Below are 17,783 nucleotides of genomic sequence, written 5' to 3' on the forward strand. Positions count from 1 at the left end.
ATTATTCTTGTGTTCTTTCTCAGTGAAGTCAGGAGACAGATCTTTTCTAGTATAAGTATCTTTGGGTGAAACTATGTATCAAAAGTGTTCACATCCTTATCTAATCAGGGAAAAATAGCATGTTACTTTTCTGACCAATCACCGCTAATCACCACAGCTTAAATTTCGAATTTGGAAAATCAGTTGCTTACAGCAAATTGCTCATGATCAACTCAGAGAAGCTTAAACATAATTTTAAAGAATGTGCAGAATATATTAGAGTAGCAAATACATTCAAGAAAACTGCAGTCTATTTAAAGAGAGATACCATGAATAGAAAGGCAAGGCTAAATTTGTTGGATAAGTTGTGCTCTGTGAATTATTCACTCACATCTTGTGACAAGTAATAAAAGGCCCCAATTCTTTTCTGAAATACACATTCTTTTACAGTTACTGAACATGCAAATTGTAGAGGAATTTTTGTGTGTGCAAAAAATGTAGTTTACTGCTTTCTCCAAGCAAAGTAAGTGAGACATTCCAATTTATCACTGCTGCAGCAATTACATTTGTACCCACAATAGGCTCAATCCTGCTCCTATTGAAACCACTTTAGAGCACTGACTTCAGTGGGAATAGAAGTAGGCCCCAAAGGCCAATGGTGAAATCCCTACTTTAGGGGGACCAGGATTTCACCCCATACTCCACTGTGTGGAATGGAAGGAAGGCAGCAAAAGGTGCAGAACACCTTAAGCAGCCTGCTACCACACTTTCTGACCCAGAGACCAAAGAAGCTCCTCCATGCAAAAATCACTTGGTGGAGGCTCCAGGAAAGGTCAACAACTGCATGGCATCAATTCCCCTGAAAAATGAGAATTATCTGTGTAGAATGATACTGACCAATCGGTAATGTTGTATATACGTTTCCTCTCCGGATTTAAGAACCCACCCTCAGGGTAATCCTCAAGTGAAGAGGCCATGAAAACATGAGCACTTCAGGAGCCATGTTACCATGAAGTGTGGGGGTTGGGGAAAGTATGGAGACAAAAGGCATCCTCAGGGATCACCTTGGTCTCCAATAGGTGTCTTAACATCCACGTGTATCTTGTGCTGCAGGATGAGGGAAGCAGATTCCACCCCCAATACAACTATTTGGAGGAAACTTAACCACTGAAAATTCATTGCATGTCTTAACCCTTACATGTTTTTTTGTGCATAAGGGGCAACCTAAACCTGAACATATTTCCTTGTGACTCAGGAAAACCAATTTTTCTTATACCCCTATTAGGCCACTTCCTCATTATTCAGCAATGTTTCCAAAATAAATCAGACACATAGGGAAAAAATGGGAAAAAATTATTACATTTAAAAACAATATTTTTTTACAAGGGACAAGAAATAAAATCATCAGACTTTTCTGAGGATTTAATTAGTAATTTTTATTACTTATTAACTTTTAGTACTAGCAAGTCGAGGCTATTGTATGACTGCTGTATCGTTACTGCTAAAAACAGTTAACTACTGTTCCTTTACTATACCTGCTGTGTTGCTGGCACTCGCTTTAAATCGCACTGTAATCAGTGGAAGGTTAGTGCACACTTGGGTAGGTTCATTCTACTTCAGTGTATCTAGAATGTTTGGAATCAGTCAGTGGTTAATATAATACAGAAATCTTGTCAACTCCAGTGAGCTATCAGACATACAAAAACCTGTGAGACAATTCTTATTACATATATAGCAACATTTCCCAGTTACAAATTCTTCTTGTCCAACACAGAATATAGACCTTGTGACAGAGTGCTGAAAGCAAGCAGCTGACCCAGCACTCTGGTCACTTAGGCTCAGTTTCACCCCAGAGAAACCCTGATTGAGGGACCAAAAACTTAATTACCTAATCAGACTATGGGCAAATGAGCTAAGGGGCTAATGATCCCATCAGCTGAGAACGCAGTTAAAAAGCTCAAGAAGGAAGTACAGAAGAGAGGGGCTAGTAGAACCTAGGGGAAGCTAGGTCTCTGGCTGGTGAGATTGCTTCTGCTTCCTCTCCCTGGAGAAAGGGCTGGAGATTGAATGACATTGTGGGTAGAAGTGTTGCACAGGGATTGTGATGGTGGCTTGGTGGAGGTAACAGAAATAAAAACTTTCAGATGTGTTGACAATCAAAAGGTATCCAAGACTGCTTGTGAGGAACTCCAGGGCATGAAAGGAGCATCCCCAGTTACAGGCTCTGATTTAGTAACATACTTAAACACTTGCCTCAACTTAAGCACCTGTGTATTGACTACTAAGTCAATAAGATTACTAAAATGGTTTCAAATAGTTGCATGCTACAGAACCATGCTGAATTAAGCATTTAGTGATATCACTTTGAGGAACAAGTAGCTAGCCTCACCCGGAAAGAAATATGTTCATAAAATGCAGCTACAGTAGGCCTTAAGATACGACTATAGGTGTGAATTTTGTAAATTTGCTAAGGTATCAGATTTTAAAACTGAAATTTAACAAACTAGATTTGCCAATCTGATGAGTATTATAGCCAATATTAGAATGGAATCTAATACGATAACACCTTCTCTATTGAATTCAGGAAGCAACAGCCTACTAATTTAACACTAGGTTCTTTCCAGGTCAACTTTTATCCTGAACAGCATTTCTTACATCAGGACACTCAGCAGAAATGCTAAGTTCCTGTTCTGTTAGTGGGCCATGCAGTGGCAAGGTATTCCATACTACGCAATATGGACACAGAAGATCTGTCCTTGCAGGCCTTGTTGCCATGAGGATCACGCTGAAAAGTTTTTATGAAGAACAAAAGGATGAAAACTTCATGCTGGAGAGGAGTAGAATCTCACCCCTTTCCAGTATCATTCAATATCTTATCAGCTATATGGTTTTGAAAGCCCTGGATTACATATACATGCGGCTAAGAATTTATTTCATCAGCTGTGCTATACTTCAAAGCAATTTCCTCACAGCGTAGCCATTTCACTTGACTTTGCTTCATTTATCAGGAGTTGGCATATAGACAGTAGATTGGATGCTTGAATTTACTACTCATTTACTTTTTAAAAGCTTGGTAAATAGAAAATTATGTCTGGATTCCACACATCCAAAATCTGCATAAAGCCTCAGAACCCTCCAGAATCAAGTTTTAGTATTTGAGGCATCCTCCAATTTTGAATAGATGCCAAATACATTTTTATTCAATGTAGCCCTTAGCAGATATAATACATTGTCAGAGGTGGAGGAGGAGGTCACCCATCTTTTAGAAAATAGTGATTCTTAACCTGAACAGGAATAATTTTTCAAATGTGCAATTAAACAACTAATTAAGCATACAAATACATAGAACTATTTTCTTAAGTGAAAATTAAGTACTGATTGATATTGAAAATAACTCACTATTTTCCTATCCATGGCTCACTCAGAACTCAGGGTACACTCCTGCAGAGAGAGGTTCCAGGCACTCATTAGTGATCCAGTGGCATCAATTTGGGTCAGGCCTTCCGTTTGGAGCCCAACTATCCATGCAAAACAGTGTCAGGTTTTCAAAACATTCAGGGAAAAACTGTTGCATCAGAACTGCAGTAGTCAATATCTTCTTTTGCTCATTAACTTATACATTCCCTCCTTTGCCATTCTAATAACTTGTTTCTCCCTCCATTTAAACAACCCCCAGATTCTGAAACCAAAGACGAAGTAAGCAGCAAATGACAGTAGATTTTTATTGATGAAACCAAAATGATGATTTTTTTCTACAATTCCATTTCCAACTCCTGCCAGATATTAACTGCATGTGTCAAGACCAAGACCAAGCCTTCAAAATATTGTACTTGTTCCTTCACAAGAATCTTCCCCCTCCCCCATGAATCTTTTGCCATTTGGGCCTTTCTCTTCTCATTTATTTCCATACGTTTGATCAATAGGATTAGATGTAGGAAGATCTGTTAGCCACTTCATATTTATCTGGACTGATAGGGAAAGATTCACATTTGCAGCTGAGTTGATTATAAGGGGGAATAGCATGTTGTTCCACCTGGGTCTATAGCTCCAACTCATGGACTCACATGATCATATTCATCTATTGGGAGGAGATGGGTTTTGTATTTTGCTGGGATGGGAGTGGACATAATGTATCTAGCCCAACTGCATGTGAAGAAAACCTTGAAAATATGATCCTAGCATGGTCCTCCTAAAACAGGGTGAGATGGTCCTGTGAGGTGGGAGGCCCCACCCGCACAAAGAGAAATGGTATTGGATCCCCACCAGACCAGTCCATGCCCCAGCTATCTCAAGGAGGGGTAGAACCATGTCAGAGAGAAGGGGTCACAAGGATGTGTCTAGGGCTTCAGATTACCTTAATCAACCCTAGGTTGCATGGCTGACCATCTGACCCATTAAACTGATGTGATGTAGGACTATCTCCCACTCAAAGATTAAGAGAGTAATTGTTATAATCCAAAACTGGGGGAACAAGGCAGAGTGATAATGTGTGCTTCTTATAACCTGTCTTAAGTGTGACACACTTTTCTCCATAATCCTTACATACACAGGCTGGGATTTTCAAAGGGCATAGGGAAGAAATTCTCCCAAATCCCACTTTTGCCCCCCACTTACCCCACTTCTGCCCCGAGACCCCGCCCCTGCCCCGCTGCTTCTCCAAGTCTCCGCCCTGCCCCACTCCATGCTCCTGCCCTCCATCGCTCACTCTCATCCACTCTCACTCACTTGTTCATTTTCACTGGGCTGAGGCAGGGGATGTGCGGGAGAGGGAGACGGCTCTGGCTGGGGGCCCAGGCTCCGGGATGGAGCCACAAATGAGGGGTTCAGGGTGTAGGATGGGGCTCTAGGCTGGGGCACAGGTTTGGAGTGAGGGAGAGAGTGAGGATTCTGAGGTGGGGCTAGGGATGAGGGTGCAGGAGGGGGCTCCAGGCTAGGGGTGGAACTGAGGGTTTCAGAGTATGGGAGGGTGCTCTGGGCTGGGGCAGAGGAATGGGGTGCAGGAGGGGGTATGGGCTCTAGGATGGGGGTGTGGGTTCTGGCCTGGGGCCAGAAATGAGGGGCTCAGGGTACCTGGCAGCCCAATTCCTCCGGAGTGACAACAACGCATTCAAATGTCTCCCCTATCAACTTTCAGTGGTATTTCCTATTACTCCCATTTAAGCTAAGTAGAAAAATATCTAGTGTCCCAACTCAGAGATTTTAGAATGCTATTTTCTCAATTACATTGTGCTAACCATAAAAGTGGGGAGGGGCTGGAGAGACAAACAAATAATGTTTTCTAAAAATTGATATTAACATAATGTATTGAAGTTAAAAATTATGACATTTCCCAGTGTAATTATTAAAAATGGGCATTTTTGAAAAACAAAGGATTTTTAATATTTACTATCAAGTAAAACCTAATTCATAAGTGCAACCCACTAACCTTTGCATAAATGCACTTTTCCAAAAACTTTATAACAGTTAAAAAGCAATCATGTTACTATTTATGAAGACAGTAAATTATTAAAATAAATATAGATATTTCTGCATTAAAATAACATTTCATGTAATGTATTTTTTAAACTATGTTAAACTGTGAACATTTTTAAGCTAGAGTGGTCGGATCCTTGAGGTTATTAAAAGTTAATTTAGGACTGAAGTTATGCTTTATATTGAATCCCAGTTCCAAATGATTAAATCATGATTGGTATCTATGAGATTTCTGAGAAAGTGAATCAGGCCTTTAGTGCTTCTGAAACAAGAAATAAGTTTGCATGTTATGATTACTGTCTCATTCTCACCTGTCCTAGAGGACAAGATTGCTGCTTGTTTTATGTGTCCAGGCCGGTTGAAACAGGGGGTATATACATTACATGGGCTATGCACCTTGAACTTCACACCACTGTGGGGAGAGCAGGACTGCTACTACCCTCCTGTCATGGTCTATAGGGAGTGCTCAGAATCTCTCCCCACCAACCACTTCCAAATGCACCCAACAGGGCATAGTGAGTTTGTGCAGAGGGCAAGTAATCTGCTACTATTACAGTAAGGGAATAAACAGGAAACGAACTGTGATTCAGGCCACATCCACACTACAGAGTAAAATCGAAATTAATAAAATCGATTTTATAAAACAGATTTTATAAAATCGATTTTACGCGTCCACACTAGGGCACATTACTTCGGTGGTGTGCGTCCATGGTCCCAGGCTACCATCAATTTCCAGAGCGGTGCACTCTGGGTAGCTCAGTAAAAGAATGGGACCAATAACTTTGATTTCCATCCACACTAACCCTAAATCGATTTAGTAATATCGATTTTAGGGTTACTCCTTTTGTTTAGCTGGAGTACAGAAATCGATTTTAAGACCCCTTAAAATCGATTTTAAGTGCCTTGTAGTGTGGACGGGTACAGCGTTAAATCGATTTAATGTGTTTAAATCGATTTAAGGCTGTAGTGTGGACCTGGCCTCAGAGTCACAATTCATTCCCAGAAGCAGGGCAGCTATGCCAGCCCTTTACTTAGGGCAGATTGTGAAAACATAAACTGCATTTATCTTTTTGTCATCCTGCATTTTATAGCATCAGATTAGGAAATTTCTATCTTTGAATGGAATAGATGAGTCTGAATGCTGTCTCTTGAGTAGGTACTTTTAATCACGAACTGGTTTATTAGTCACCTATAGTGAAATTCATCACCTTCACTCTATAGTGAAATTCAACACCATTCCTCACATAAAGATCAAGTGACCCATCTTATCAATTTCTATATCTATGGGAGATGGAGGGTAGATTTAACAGGAGGATCAAAGTTCAACAACACAGCTCCTCTACAGCCACGACTCCAGTTGCATCCCCCATTCTGAATCCAAACAAAATGTAGGACCTGATTCTGCAAACGTTACTTGCACCGAGTAGCCTTTACTCATGCGAGTAGTCACACTGAAGTCAATGGACATCTACAGAATCTGGCCCAAGGTAAGTGTCATAGTTCTTTCCTTTTTCCTTCTTCCCCAGGCTTCCCATCCCGTAAACTGTCTTCAATAGACCCATATAAGATACTAAAGATGGGATCAAACCAAAAGACTCTATTCAAACACCCCAAAAAGGGTTTAGAATTTGATCACAGATGCAAATTTTGCAGTCTGCCAAATCTCTATAATGGACCAAACAAACTCTGGATCTTAATTTTGTAGCTGGCCAGAACTGCATAAATCAGTGCCATGGGAAGAATGAAAACTGCATATCCAAAGACCCAGAATGCTGAAGGCTTCAAAAATCCAGATCTATATCCATATTTTACAAGTTCTATATAAATTGTCACCAGGTGCGTATCTGAATGAACAACTGTTTTCCACACACACAAGTTGCTTTTTGCTGAGTATGATCTATAAAACCAAGGAAATGTGCTTCTTGTGAACTCAGGCCTAGCTTTGCTAGTAGTAAAAATGTACTGTGGTCTTGTGGACTTTCTCCAGTGGACTCAATAAGGAGAGAGAGAAAGAGGAGGCAAAAAAAAAACAAAAAAACCCAATATGGGCGGGATATGAAGGACAAAGAAACGATAGAGGAGATTGCAATAAAGAGATACAGAGACAAACGGATTGACAAAGTAAAGAGGGGGGGATTAAAAAGTAAGGGGACAATTGTAAACTACAGGACAAGGATGATGTCTCTGCATATACCTGCCATGGTAGCACCCCACTCTTGATTAGGACCTTTGGACGCTACTGTAATATAAATATAATAGTTTTAATATAATCATGAGGGATTAAAGTTCATTAAATAAGGTAAATGTGAGTTAAATACAAAATTTAGGATGAAAAACAGGAAATAAGATATTATAATTACAGCTTCGCTTGGAATCAACTTTCTGTTTTAACATGCTGTAAAACAAAGTACGTGGAAGAAAGAGAAGGAAAAATAGGCAAGGAGGAGGGGAGGGTCTGGACAAACAGAAATGGAAGACTCAGTAAGTACGTAAACACAAACAGAATGGAGAACAGTTTTAAAAAATTCAGGGGTAAAATCCAGGTTCTACTGAAATCATTGGGAATTTTGCCAGGGATTTTAATGGGCCAGGATTTCACCACAGTAACATAACAAGAATGGTTAGCCCTACGTGTTTTTTCATTTAGAAATATTCCATACCAAAGATTAATCTCTTTCATATATTTTTCCACTACTTTAACAGAGAATACAATTACTTCAAAGCCAAGTAGGACTCATCTCAATCTGTATCCTAAAAATGAGGGCTTGGGACCAAGAAAGAAGAATTATTAAGGGAGGGCAAATCTTTCCACATATTGGCTTTAGTTCCCAGGCAGACGAGAAAGGCGGGTATTTTAGACTTCAGTAGGACTTCCTGACATGTTTAAAGTCCAGAATGTATAAGTATTAGCAGGATCAGAACCTTAAACCTTAAGAAATCCTCTTTGTAGGTGATGTATATAGTGGCATTACCCTTTTTGTACTGCAAACTTTGCTTCTTATTCAAGACTGTACTAAACAAACCCTGATTGCAATTTCATTGTTACTGGCATTTAACAATGAAATGCAGCATAAGATCTATGCGTGAGGCTGCTGCACATGTCAAATTCTGACAATGATTACTGACCTTTCATGTATATAATGAGATTGGCTCTAAATAATTTAGATACATAACTGAAATTATTCTGTTGAAAATGGCATTTTCATTGCAACAAAGATTGTTTCTATTCAAAAAATATTAAGCAGCTATTTTATGAACCAGTGTCCTGGTCTTCATTGTGATTTCTGTGGCCAGTGGAGCAGCTCTGGATTCCTTTAATTATAAAATCTGGAGATACTGGTCTTTTATAATTGCTTCTGTGAATTGGGCATGAAGTGTCTTGTTTAATTATTCACTAAGCCAGCAGAGTGTTTTGAAATACCAAACTAATGTAATTCTTATTTATAAAATATTCACAATAAAAATAGGGTTTTTAACATCAAAAATATAAGTCAATTTTTATATAATATTTGGATCCAAGTTGAGTCTCAGATGAAAATGAACAAACGTGTTTAATCTCTGTGCTCTCCACCAATATCAGAGATGGAAGGAAGCACACACACACACACACACACACACACACACACACACAGCTAGACAGCAAGAAAGGAGGGAAAACAGAAACTACACAATATGCTCGTTCTGAGCTGGCAGTTGGCCTTTTATATGTCTCTTTAAAATGTCTTTCGGGTTGTCCGCTATATCAGAGGATGTGGCTGGCCTGCAGCGAAAGTGGAGAGCTAAAGTAAAGTACAGATGCTTTAGGCAGCATGCCCTCACACATTTTATGGCAGAAAACTCCATAAAAGTTAATGATGTTTTCATCTCTACAGTTCTTCCCTCCCTCAGAGGTAGTATGAATGGGAAGGAAAGCTATGAAGCCAATGGCAGCATTGCCACTCGGCCAGCTTGGGTATGTATAGCATATACAATTAAACCAGGTTAAAGCAAACAATTGTGAAGACCAAGAACTGTCTCATTTGCAGCCTGCCTGATAGGCCCCATCTGTTTATTCCTCCTGTGCTGTATTTTTATTGAGGATCACTTCACAATTTCAATGTCTGTAGAGCACAGTCATAGCAAGTTAAGCAGCTATGGATTTTGAAGGTAACCCAGCGGGCTTGGGAAGATCCTCAAAAGCCTGAGGTTAAGCAGGCACAGGCTGCACTCAGCTTCACCTCAGGGCATGTTTAAGCCTCCAGCAGGCCAAGTACTAGTTATGATGTCTGAGTCAGAGATTTCAGTCTAAGACGACATGCAAATTTCAGACAGACAAGGCTCCAGCTACCCCTGCTCTCAGTCGCTTCTTTTCTTGGACTCATTCCCTCTGTCTCCTACAGATCCTTCCCTAGCTGTAAGATTTACACCACCAAGGGAAAATATGGCACTATCAACAGGCAGCCTCTGATTCTGCATTATACAGTTCAATAAAACAGATGGCATATCAAAACTGGAACTAAGCAAATGCCGCAGACACTTGCAAGAAAGAATTAAGGAGTCTATTAAATGCCAACAAATACTGGCCTGCTGCGATAGAAATGGCAACACAAGGCCCCATTTTAGAATGTGGAAATGAACAACAAAAGAAATTACTCAGATAAAGTACATCAGACATGTAACTAACCTTATAGAGTAAAGGTGATTTTCCTAGCTTCAGAAGTGCGATTTTATTGGTCACATTTGTCATGGCTTGAATCAGGACTAAATCTTCTACAGTTCCATACTGCATATCAATGACTTCTGCCTGTAAACAGAAAAGGTAATTAAGGCTCTACTGTTAGCCATTTACCATTAATGCTTGTCCATGGTGCATTAGTCAGCACAAGAGGGAAGTAAATTCTACTGGACATCAGTATGTTGCGCACTGACTGGTCCGTGTGGACCCTGCTACTGTGCTCTAAAAGTTCCCTAGTGCAGAGTAATGTCTCGCATTAGGGAACTTGCAGCGTCCAACATGCTAGTGTGCACTAGAATTCACACCCCTTTAGTAAGAATTGACACACAGTGTAAACAGGAATTCAGTGTGCTCTTGCCACTGAAACAAAATTACCTGTAGAGCAACAAATTGCTCGATCAAAGTTCTATGATTAACTTATCTCTATTTCCCAATCATCTTTAAAAACTCCAAAGAGCTTGAGAATTAAACATGACTGTTAAATACACTTCTTTCCGCAGTTTTCCACCACAATCATTGGCTGTGATTTAAGGGGCCCAACAATGTTCAGCTATGATAGTGATTTGGCAATGATTCCTGTAATCTAAGTTCATTAATGTAAATATAACATTCCATGCTCTACATACTCACTGTAGCTGTAGGATCCAAAATCAACAGAATTATGCAGATGCAACCAGAACTGAGAAATCTGCTAATTCATTTTAGTGATTTTTTGAAGTGAAATCACAAATTCATATAATATTTCAAATAAGCAAAAAATTATTATATTAGTCACTCAGGACAATAGCCTAATTCCCCCGAGTCTGCCACATTTGTCTTGTGAGATATGGTTCATATGGCTCTTGAGCTCTCTATGTATAGCATTAAAAACCCTGTTTCTAATTATCTATCCATCATCCAGGCATTTATGATGAGATTATCACTGTAGTATTTGAATGACTGCCTCTGAAATTCTGCCATTAAGAAATGGACTTCAAAAAAATTTTCGGACTTCCCATGTATGTGTTAGCCAGCCCATGTGGAGTCTATAATTCCTTATTGAGCTACTGCATAAGGACACTGTGAGGCCTTACTAAATACTGTTTGTAGAGGGCTATATAAGTCAAAATGTTATTAAAGCCAAGCACTAGGAGGAGTGGAAAAATAACTCACAAATTCTTTTTTTTTATACTGGAGGATTTCTTTTCTCCCTTCCCTCATAATTAAAAAATGACAAAAGAGATTTCGTTCATTGTTTCCACACAAATTCACCTTTGGGCAGAAAGGAAGCATGGAGGAATGTCAGCCTCATGTTGTCATTTTGGAATATTGTCCAAATATTGGTTTTGTCAGGATTAGGGATATAATATGCACTGTGACCACCGCACAGAAATACTTCACCAAGAAATCAATCATACAAACAGCTACAAATCAGTGCAGGTACAAGAACATTCTTTCAGTGTAATAATAATTAAAAATAATAATAATTAATAACAACCACCACACACCTCTCAGGGAAACTGAATAAAATCAAAAGAATTTATCAAAGTAAGATTCAAATAATCCATAGAGGAACTGTACAGTACAAAAAGGGCTTACTCCATAGTAAGCAAATTTTGAGCAGTTGTAAACCTTAATGCTAGTAAATTTAAAGGCCAAATTTTTTAAATGTAGACATCTAAACAAATTTATTTTTAGAAGCTGATTGTGGATGCTAAGCACCTTTGTAAATCAGGCTATTTAGCTGGATGCCTAAATATATATGGAGTCAGGTGTCCAATTTTAGGCACTCATATCTGAAAAATTTGACTGAAATCTATCTCTCAAAGTCTGAGTTGAACTGGTAAGAAACCCATGTCTTGAAGCCCCTTTGTTCTTGAGTTTACTCTTCACTAAATTTTCAGGATAACAAGTTTCTTTCTAAGACGGAAGCACAGGGATTGCTGTGATGCAAAGCAATGCATCATGGGGCATTGGGACTGGACCCAGGATGCCCTGCGACCCCCTCAACCTTCCCACAAGTCTTAGCAGCAAAAGAGAAAGAAGTGCTTTGTGGGACAGCTGCACAGAGAGCACCGCTCCAAATACTCCTGCAAGTGCCACAAGTGTGAACACGCTATTGCACAGGCAGCTGTCAGTGTGAACACACAATGGTTTTCCTTCTGTGCTCTGTGCGCGGCGCTGTAACTGCTGGCGCTGTAAGTTCGCCTATGTAGACGAGTGCCCTAAATATGCCATGTATAGTGAGTGCTGCCAAAACCATGATCCTGATGTGTCATGCAATGTAATAAAATGCTTCAGCAACAGGAAGACATTACCTTTAAAAATCAAATACTGAAATGCAAGGGCAGAAAATCTTATAGTTTACACAGGTGATTTTTAAAAATGTGTTGTTTCTAATGTCTAGAGAGCATGAGAACTGCTTACTAAGAAAACACAAATGGGAGCTATAGTTCAGATAAAATTTAAAGTATATTATTGGTGTTGTGAAGATGTTATTTGAGAGAGATGACAATAGCACAGTTCATGAGGTTTTAAAGATAGTGGAAAATATTTCATGTTTTTACCTACACAGATAGTGCCAACTAAAAAATTTTGCAGAAGGAACATGAGCATAAACCACCCCTGACAACTGAGAACAAAGAATTCACTAATGTACTGTATGGAAGTTTACACAAAATTTTACATCATTCTATAGCTCCCAATTTTTCTTTCACAAAGTGCCCTTGGAAAATACATATTATAAACAATAATTACTTGGAGTCTCAAAAGCCAGAATGGTTTGAGAGGTTATAATAAAAATATATATGCTGCATTCTGAGGAGGCCTCTGATCTAGTTCCTTTGTGAAATGTGCCTTTTCCACTTATCCTCAAGCAAACTGAAAATCACAGATTTCACTGCTCAGATGGAAAAAACCACATCGAATTTTCTCCAGGCACAAATCCGTATACAAAAATATAATAGGGTAAATTGTCAATCCATTTGCTTCCACAATGTGCCTTTGTGAAAATGAGGTGCTCATTTATATTCATAAGAATGGCCCTATGTCAGACCAAAGGTCCATTTAGCCCAGTATCCTGTCTTCCGACAGTGGCCAGTGTCAGGTGCCCCAGAGGGAATGAAAAGAACAGGGAATCATCAAGTGATCCTTCCCCTGTCGCTCATTCCCAGCTTCTGGCAAACAGAGGCTAGGGACACCATTGCTGCCCATCCTGGCTAATAGCCACTGATGGACCTATCCCTCTGTGAATTTATCTAGTTCTTTTTTGAACTCTGTTATGGTCTTGGCCTTCACAACATCCTCTAGCAAGGAGTTCCACAGGTTGACTGTGCGTTGTGTGAATAAATACTTCCTTTTATTTGTTTTAAACCTGCTACCTGTTAATTTCATTTGGTGACCCCCTAGTTCTTGTGTTATACGAAGTAATAACAATACTTCCTTATCTACTTTCTCTACACCAGTCATGATTTTATAGACCTCAATCATATCTCCCCTTAGCCATCTCGTTTCCAAATTGAAAAGTCCCACTTTTATTAATCTCTCCTCATACAGAAGCTGTTCCATACCCCTATTCACAGTTGTTGTCCTTTTCTGACCCTTTTCCAATTCCAATATATCTTTTTTGAGATGAGGCAACCACATCTGCACACAATATTCAAGATGTGAGTGTACCATGGATTTATATAGCGGCAACATGATATTTTTTGTCCTATTATCTATCCCTTTCTTAATTATTCCCAGCATTCTGTTCACTTTTTTTGGCTGCCACTGCACATTGAGTAGATGTTTTCAGAGAACTATCCAGAATAACACCAAGATCTCTTTCTTGATTGGTAGCAGCTAATTTAGAGCCCATCATTTTATATGTATAGTTGGGATTATGCTTTCCAATGTGCATTATTTTGCATTTATCAACATTAAATTTCATCTGCCATTTTGTTGCCCAGTCACTCAGTTTTGAGATATCCTTTTGTAGCTCTTCGCAGTCTGCCTGGGCCTTAACTATCTTTAGTTTAAGATACCTCTATTCAAGATGCCTCTGCTTGTATCATTCCTACTAAGTACTCCTAGTTAGGCCTTCCCACCTCTCACTTCCCTTTGTATAAAAGAACTATAAGTGTGCACAGTTAGCTATTTGCACACTTCCTGCTTCACAAGTTATGAACTAACTTCCTGGTGAATGTTGTATCTTGATCTAAGACACTATATACTGTGCTTTTCTAAGTCAATACATGATCTCGGCAGGAACTAATTCATTGAAAAGTCTTACAAAAATATGATTTACTAGGTACCAAGATGGTGCTCACTGCTGTGTATAATACTAAGGAATACATGTTTTTTTGCTGTAAGGAGTTTACAATGTAAATTAAAGGTAGGATCAAGAGCTCAAGTTAATTAACTATTCTCATGAAAAAACTCCACGTATAAAGGGTGTAGTCCACTTAAGAAAGAACAGTTGTTAGGTATAATATATGTTAAGGCATGGGAATGGTTAATTATAAAAGGTAATTTAATTACTTTTCTTTCACTTACAGGAACTGTGAAAGTTCATTATATTAAGGGTTCTTCTTATGTGAGTGGATCACCCAGGGCTTCTGTAAGTATCTTGATTCTAGGAATACTCATGCCCCCTGCATTTCTCTATAATTTCGAACTGTTTCTCTTGCTGTCAGTTCTCTTTGATATCTCATTTCACCTTTTGAGGGATATGGATAAACCAAATGCACTTGGTGTACTAACCTGAAGCACCAAATCTGAGTGCCAAAGTAAGATGTCATATGTAGTCAATGAGTGCCCTTAAAAGATATTGCTAAAAGTTTGTATAACAAAACCTCAGTGGGGCAAATGACAACACTGCCCTAAAATCTAGCATTGAAGTTACCATGCGCTGAAAAGAAACATATGTTATGTAAAACCATACAACAAAAATTCAACTACTGCTATTAAGGAAATTACTAATCAAGAGAGTTAGTAATGAGTCCATATACATTTGGTAGTACATTTCAGAAACCCATAGATGAACATTGGTGCATTTGGTGTAACCATGCAATACCCATTGACTCCAGTAGAGGTTTTTATGAGGGAAGAGCTTTGTCCCTGGAAAAAAAAAAGTAATTATTTTTATTGATTTTCATAAGAAAGAAACAATAAAATGGTTAATGAGGTAATTTGCAGCTTGTAAATGTTTCTAAATGCTTCACAGGACTCTCAATAGAATTGTGGAATTATACCACTGGTAAAAGCTGATTTAACAGAGATCTCTCATTAAATACATTGTAACATCATAGAGTCAGGATCAGTCATTTAGATTTGTAGTGTTTAGCACAATGGGATTCAGGCTGGTGGAAACCTTTAAGTGCTAATTAATCTAAATTATAAACTATAACTATCACATAATTAAAGCTGTGCTTATATTTGATTTTTGGGTTTACTTGCTGATCCAAAAATTAAAAAATATATATATTTCAGGTCAGCCTGACCATTTTTTAAAAGATGTTCAGCAAACTGAACAGCCAAAAAAAAGTTCAAACTAAAACAAAATGTTTTGATTAGTTTTGGAGCTTTTAAAAACTTGAGGTGTTTTTTTTAAATAAAACTGAAGTGAATTTTGTAAAAATAAAAAGAAGTAATTTGGAATTGAAAAATCAAAATGTCTTGGTTTGAAAATGACTGAAACAATTTGGTGAATTTCACATAAATTCACAAAATGTTTCTGTCAACCCGAATCTGCATGATTGAGGGGAAAAAATAAAGTTTAATCCAAAAATTTCATCCAGCTCAAAAAACATTGAAATATGTTGTTAAGGTATTTTACTAAAGTGTGTTACCATGTCAGTAATCTATTCCAAAATCTATGTCATAAAATATAATTTATGCCTTGTACACCTATGTTTAATTTCTATATATATCCCCAACATAACAAACCCTAATTCAATGAATACAAAGATTAGACTCTGCCTTTTTGTTTTTGTTTTCAGAGATGCTTACAACAGGATATAATCCTGATCCTATACATTCTGAATATGGAAAAACCCCAAACACTGGAAGCAAACTACTGAAAAACTGTTCTTCTTTGGTAGAATAATGCTATTTAAAAAGAAAGAAGAAATCATCCTTTTAGGTGCCAAAAAAAGAACTCTTGTGTACATGGTTTAGATATGCAAGGGAAATCCTTTTATGCTAAAATTGTGAAACTACTAAACAACGAGTTGTCTCATCCATTTGAATTGGGTACTTACTCTTTGAATTATTTCATGGTATGCAGTTTGAAAGGCATGACTATTTAAAAACGAACTCTGATGTACTGTATGGAATTAAGCAGTATCTCCCTAAGCATGAAATGAAGTAAGGGTAGGTAACAAAACAACATTTTTAGAAGAAGATTTTATTATTTTTAGAAATCCCAACAAGCTATTTGAGGCACTGTAAACAGATAATTACATACAAGAAACTATATTAAAAGATTATTATAGCTGCAAAATCAAGCACAGAACAGCAGAAGGTGCAGTAGAGTGCTCCTGCTTTGACTTCTGCTGAGGACAGTTGGCAGAGAATGAGAGACCTGGAACTGACTGCCTATGGCTGCCACTGTACACACTCAGCTGTCACCATCCACTGCCCAAGAATAGTTCAGACACAGTGGAGAATTATGGCCATAAAGAATAAAACACCACTAGATCTGTTATTGAGGAGATTTAACTATTCTAAATCTACCTTCCAACTTTTTGTCCTGCCTTTTACATTGTCCTAAAAAGAAACTGAAGAGTCTTTTGATGTTGTGGGCATGATTCCCGTCTCTCACTTTAAGTTGGAGCAAAAACAGACACATGATGCAAACGGTGTCAGAGAGAAGAAGGAGAGGGTAGATGATGAAGGATTTTTTCCCCAAAGATAGGTTATTGTTTCTTGTTTCTGCTGGAAAATAAACCCAACCATATTTTCATTGATCCATGTCTGATTTAAAAAACAATAATAAAAAAGTTGTTCTTCTAAACTTATTTCCTTCCCATATGAAGCACAAAAACACTAACCCCCCGCCCCCCAAACCCACTATGCTTATAAATGTTCCAAGACAGACTACCTCCTGAGTCTTCTGGGGAGTTTTGCATTGTCTATTTAGTTCATAAGTAATTCACATTAGGAACTCTATGACCTCATATGCTGTGTCCAGTCAGCAAATAATAAGGTATTAAATCTATGATATCTTTCATAGCTATCGTTTCATCCATCCATGGGTCATCTGGAAGGGCTTGATATACTTTCAGATAAACTTCAGGTCATTGCAAAGAGAGATCCCTTTATCAAAGCCCCTAGTGTAGGGATGAAGGTCAAAGTTTTAAGTTTCATTTATTAGGGAACGTTTCCCAAGGGTAAATACTAATACGGGCCTGATTCTCATCTATCTTACACTGGTATGAACGAGGCGTCACCCTAGCGAAGATAATGGAGTTACTTCGACCTTAGTTCCTCCTGTGCTGCTGACACATTGGGCAGTCCAGTTCCTGCACTGATTACAGTTGATTTCTAGTTGTGGTAATTCTTCCCAGGCGATGCCAGCACATTCAATATCCTCTGTCACTGTCTTCTGCCAGCTCTTCCTTGGACTTCCTTATTTTTATCTTTCCTCCCTTGGGTA

The 17,783-nt window shown here is 38.4% G+C and overlaps 1 protein-coding gene across 3 annotated transcripts in view; it reads right to left on the reverse strand.

Annotated features, from left to right (window-relative positions):
• NAALADL2 (N-acetylated alpha-linked acidic dipeptidase like 2) overlaps positions 1-17,783 on the reverse strand; it is a 921,662-nt gene that overhangs the window by 369,345 nt on the left and 534,534 nt on the right. For all 3 annotated transcript variants that reach the window (XM_030575533.1, XM_030575534.1, XM_030575532.1), the window contains one exon: positions 10,115-10,234. In XM_030575533.1, the coding sequence (XP_030431393.1) occupies positions 10,115-10,234 (120 nt within the window). The remainder of the gene's footprint in view (positions 1-10,114; positions 10,235-17,783) is intronic.

This window comes from Gopherus evgoodei, chromosome 9 (assembly GCF_007399415.2).
Source record: "Gopherus evgoodei ecotype Sinaloan lineage chromosome 9, rGopEvg1_v1.p, whole genome shotgun sequence".
Classification (NCBI taxonomy): Eukaryota; Metazoa; Chordata; order Testudines; family Testudinidae; genus Gopherus; species Gopherus evgoodei.